The 4763-nt window shown below is 51.5% G+C and overlaps 1 protein-coding gene across 1 annotated transcript; it reads left to right on the top strand.

Moving 5' to 3' along the window:
* Nucleotides 1-6: 6 nt before the first annotated feature.
* Nucleotides 7-2632, top strand: LOC113962150 (bile salt-activated lipase-like; the record flags this gene model as incomplete). Its single annotated transcript, XM_027672951.1, has 7 exons — nucleotides 7-75; nucleotides 266-373; nucleotides 578-695; nucleotides 990-1176; nucleotides 1422-1625; nucleotides 1769-1966; nucleotides 2428-2632. Coding segments are annotated over 7 exons (1089 nt in total), but the record flags the coding sequence as incomplete, so codon positions are not given.
* Nucleotides 2633-4763: the final 2131 nt, after the last annotated feature.

Raw genomic sequence — 4763 nt, 5'->3', positions numbered from 1 at the left:
AAGGCCTTTGGGGGTGACCCAGAAAACATCACCATCTTTGGGGAATCAGCTGGTGCTGTCAGTGTGTCCCTGCAGGTGAGTTGTCTCTGTCGCTCCCCACTGGAGCCACTTCTGTGTAAATGGGGGAGAGGGACCCCTTTGCACTGTGACACTTTCCTCCCCAGGCTGGGATCACAAGCTGTGAGGTGATCATTGGGGTCTGGCACACCGTGGTGTCTTTGTGAATTTTTACCTGAAACCCTGTTGTTTCCATTCTGCACCCCAGAGCTTGTCCCCAAAGAACAAGGGCCTGTTCAAGAGAGCCATCAGCCAGAGCGGTGTTGGGGTCTGCAGCTGGGCCATCCAGAGGGACCCACTCTTCTGGGCTAAAAAGGTAATATTTAAGTCTTGCCTGAGTGACTAGAAAAAACAAAAAAGTGATTCCCTAGAGGTGAGCATAACTAGGAGCTGTGTCCAACAGAACTTTGGAAACATGATGCTTTGAAGATTAAAACACATCCACCCCTCTGCCTCTCTAACAATAACCTCTGCCTTTGGGAGGTAATGCTAGGAGGTTTCTTTCTCTCTTCTCCTGCAGCTCGGAGAAAAGCTGGGCTGCTCCACAGACAACACCACCGTCTTGGCCAACTGCCTTCGTGTCTCTGACCCCAAAGCTTTGACACTCGCCTACCACCTGCAGCTGACCAACCTGCCCAGTAAGTCCCCCAGCCTGCACTGTGATCCACCATCCACCCAGGGGTTCCCAGACCTCTGGCAGGACACTGGAGTGATTTCCAGGAGCATTGAAGCAGTGCTTGTGTCCTTCAGAAGGAGGGCAATAATGCCAGATCTTGCAGTCACCCTTCCATAGGCAGGTGCACGTTGCGCTGGATGAGCACAGCCCACCTCAGCCTAAGTTTTCCACAGCTCTTTGACTCTTGGGATATGCCAGACCACACACCTGTCTGTTCTCACCTCCTAACAGACTCTGGGTTTGTCTCCCACTGCAGCTGCCCTGGTGCACACCCTGGCCATCACTCCTGTGGTCGATGGAGATTTCCTCCCAGACATGCCAGAGAATCTCTTTGCCAACGCTGCCGACATTGACTACCTGGTTGGGGTCAATAACATGGACGGGCACTTCTTTGCTGGAGTGGACTTACCTGCCATCAATGCCCCACTGAGGAAAATCACTGCGTAAGTGAGAGAGGCTCTGGAAACCCTCAACAGGAGGAATCTTCTCTTTAATGTAGCTCCCACACTCTGAGCACTTAGACATGAGTGGACAGAGCTCAATCTTCAAAACAGGGTGTCACTCCAAGCCTGCATGCCCAGGACTTGTGTTGCTGAGTCCAGAGCCTTCAAAAAAAAGAGCCAGGCAATAGACCTGCCCCACTGGAAGCTGCTGGTCAGTAACTAGTTGATATGGCTTGTCTTTTCAGGGACCAGGTCTACAATTTGATCAAAGGACTGACCAGGGACAGGGGCGAGGCTGGAGCCAATGCCACGTACAGTATCTACACCCAGAGCTGGGACGAGAAGCCGACGCAGGAGGTCATGAAGAAGACAGTGGTGGAGCTGATGACTGACTACATCTTCCTGGTTCCCACACAGTGGGCCCTGAATCTGCACGTGCAGAACGCCGGGTGAGCAGCTCAGCCTTGGTAGGAAGACTAAGCTGGACTGGGGGGCCAAAATGCTGCGTTCCCAGCAGAAGGGGCTGAGGAGCAGGTTAAGAGAGCTCTGCTCTCCCCTCACAGCTGCTTAGCCAGTCTCTTTGTTTCCCCAGGAGTGCCAAGACATACAGCTACTTGTTCTCCCAGCCGTCCCGCATGCCCGTCTACCCCAGCTGGGTTGGGGCAGACCACGCTGATGACCTGCAGTACGTCTTTGGGAAGCCTTTTTCCACCCCCCTGGGCTACCTGCCCAAGCACAGGACTGTCTCCAAGGCCATGATCGCTTACTGGACCAACTTTGCCAGGACTGGGTGAGTGATTCCTGTTCCACATTTGTGCTTTGCTGCAACCCTTCAGCCTGCTGTCTTTGCCCAGTAACTTCTCAGGATCATTCCCCAAAGCAGGGTGTTCTCTGTGTTTCTGTTGTGAGCTGGGTTCTGTGTCTCCCAGTGGTGGAGTTTGCTCTGGGTCCTCCTCATCCGTAGTACACCAGAGGACAGAAGGAGCATTTTCAGAGCTTGTGAATTCTGCTTATACTTAATGATGAGATTCCTTCCTGAATCCTGGTGTTCATACAGGACTTAAGTCCCTGCATGTAGCCAGGGATGATGCCAGTGGGGACTGATGGAGGGGACTGCAGGTTGGCAAGTCACTCCCAGCAGGCAGAATTCCTATTGCTTGTCCCAGTGCCAAACACTCTGTGTGTGCTCACTTAAAGCTGTATCCACAAGCTTCCATGATAAAACTGAACTTTTATGTCTCTTTTTCCCAGTGATCCCAACAAGGGGAATTCAGACGTGCCCGTTTCCTGGCCAGCCTACAGCAGCAAGAGCACTTACTACTTGGAAATCAACAACAAGATGAACAAGAACTCTGTGAAGCAGGACCTGAGGTCCCAGTATGTGGCCTTCTGGAACTCGGAATATCGGAGCCTGCCCCAGATTGCCAACCTCACCCAGTCGGATTTCATGTTCTGAACCTAAGAAAAAACACTTTTTAAAGATCAATTAAAGGCTTGCTTGTAACTGAGTGATTCTGGTTCTCCTTGTGTTTGTCGTGACAGGATTTTGTCACTAACCTTAAGGTCAGGCAGGAAGGAGCATCTATGGGCAGTGTGTGTGTCCCTTGACCCGTGACACCCTGATATCCAGGGAAGCTGTTGACAGCCAGGGCCCAGTCTCTCCCCTCTGAGCCTGTTGGCTCTGGGGTTGTTTTCCCTCATTGCCCATGTGGTCCCAGGCAGGACAGCACCAATCCTGACCTGTCCTCTGGATATCCCCATGTTACCATCAGTGTCCCTGCTCATACCAACCAGCTCTTAGACAGTTGCAGGTGCAACAGGTGAACGCAAACCAATCCTGACCTGTTGCTGATCATCGCTCAGGAACTGACTGGGGCAAAATAAAGCCACGTGGGAAGTGATTCCACACGGGTTTTTGGGCAGACACCGGGCTGGACCAGGCTGGGGAACTCCAGCTCCAAGCAGGGCAGGGCAAGGAGCACAACTGCCCACAAGCGTCATCCTCCACATGCTCCCATTCACACACCAAGGCAGAGCCTGGCCCTGGTACCTCACAGTGGGGTCAGTGGCTGTGCTGGAGCTGCCCCAAAATTCGGGTTCATGTGTGTGGAAAACCCTGGGCTGGTGTGAGACATTGGGGCCATGCTGCAGACACAGGGAGGAGAACAGGGGTTGTGTGTGCATGTGGAGATTCTGCTGCGCATGTGGAGATCCTCCGTGCAGAGGGGCTGGAGGGTGGGGACCCCAACCCTGGAGGGGGCCAGGGCCAGGGTGAGGGAGCCCCCACACTGGAGCTGACCTCCTGCCACTTCCAGTGAACTGGAACCAAGGGCAGGGTTGCAGGAGACAATGCCATGTGTTCCTCTGGCCTGTGACCACCTGGCCCCAGTTTGTCTTTCCAGAACAACCTGTGACATCTCCTACAAGAAACATCTTTCATTTTCTCACTGTTGGCCTTCATCAGCACTTTCTAAAGGAAAAGGAATTTTTAGATTGAACTGGAACCTGCATTTCCCTCTCGCTTTGCCCCTGTACCACTGAGTAGACGCAGGAGGACAAATGAAGAGGGTGAAGCCTTTAGTGCTCAAATACATTTCATACAGATCAGGACCAGGTGCCTGAGGTTTTTCTGCCAGCCAGGGTGGAGCACCTCTGTCAGTGTGCCACTGAATGCAGCTTGGAAGGGTTTTTATATTTAAATGTTCTTTCCTCAGTGGTGTCATGAGTGTCTTTTATGATACCAGTACGTGATAAGGGAGTTTGGGCCAAAGTTATACCAACCCATTGCTCACCTGGCTGAATCCCTTCTCTTCTGAAATCTGGAGCACAAACCTCATTTTTGCAGGTTCATGGGAAAGCTCCAGTTACACCATAAAATGCATATGAATCCTTTCCTTCTTTCCTTCCCTTAGGAATCCATCTACATTTTCCATAAGGAGCCTTACCCCCTTATGGCAGATGTTCTGCCAGCTCTGTGATTGAATGTGCAAAGGTATTGCACTGGCAGCTGAGCGTTCTGTTAGAGACAGATTTCAAAGCCGTTGTTTATGTCCTGTCCATTCCCCTGTCCCCTTGGCAAATACAACAAGCAGTGAGGATGTCAAAGAGCAGCTGGCAGATGAGCCTGCAGAGAGATGAGGGTGGTGAGGAGGAGGAGGAAGACTTCAAGCTTTGTGATGGGAGTGACAATGAAGTGAAGATAGAAATTCTGGACTATGTGTGAACTTGGTGAGCATTCTGGCTGATGCTGGATGGAATCATCTTTAAGGATTGCTGTCATTTTCTGAGTCATTCGCATTTCCCAGTGTGTTCTGAGCATAAGGTTTCTCAAAGGTTGCTGATAATATATTTTATTGCACGGCTTAATATGATTTCAGCATCTTGTGCTTGGATGAGGCATCTTGTCAGTGTTTTTTATGTTTTCCAGAGTTTTCTTAGACTGAGTGATTTCCTTCAGTTTGGCCTCCAGCCCACAAGAGCAGCACCTGCAGGGCTCTCACACAGCAGTGCCAGTTCTACCTCAGCCATGGACTGGCCTCGGGCTACTGAAGGACAAGCGTGTGGAGGCTCCTCTGGTTCACCTCAGA

The sequence above is a fragment of the Neopelma chrysocephalum genome, unplaced genomic scaffold (assembly GCF_003984885.1).
Source record: "Neopelma chrysocephalum unplaced genomic scaffold, ASM398488v2 Primary Assembly neopelma1_112154, whole genome shotgun sequence".
NCBI classification, from domain to species: Eukaryota; Metazoa; Chordata; class Aves; order Passeriformes; family Pipridae; genus Neopelma; species Neopelma chrysocephalum.
Note: the sequence above shows the minus strand (reverse complement) of the source record. Positions and strands in the feature narration are given on the sequence as shown.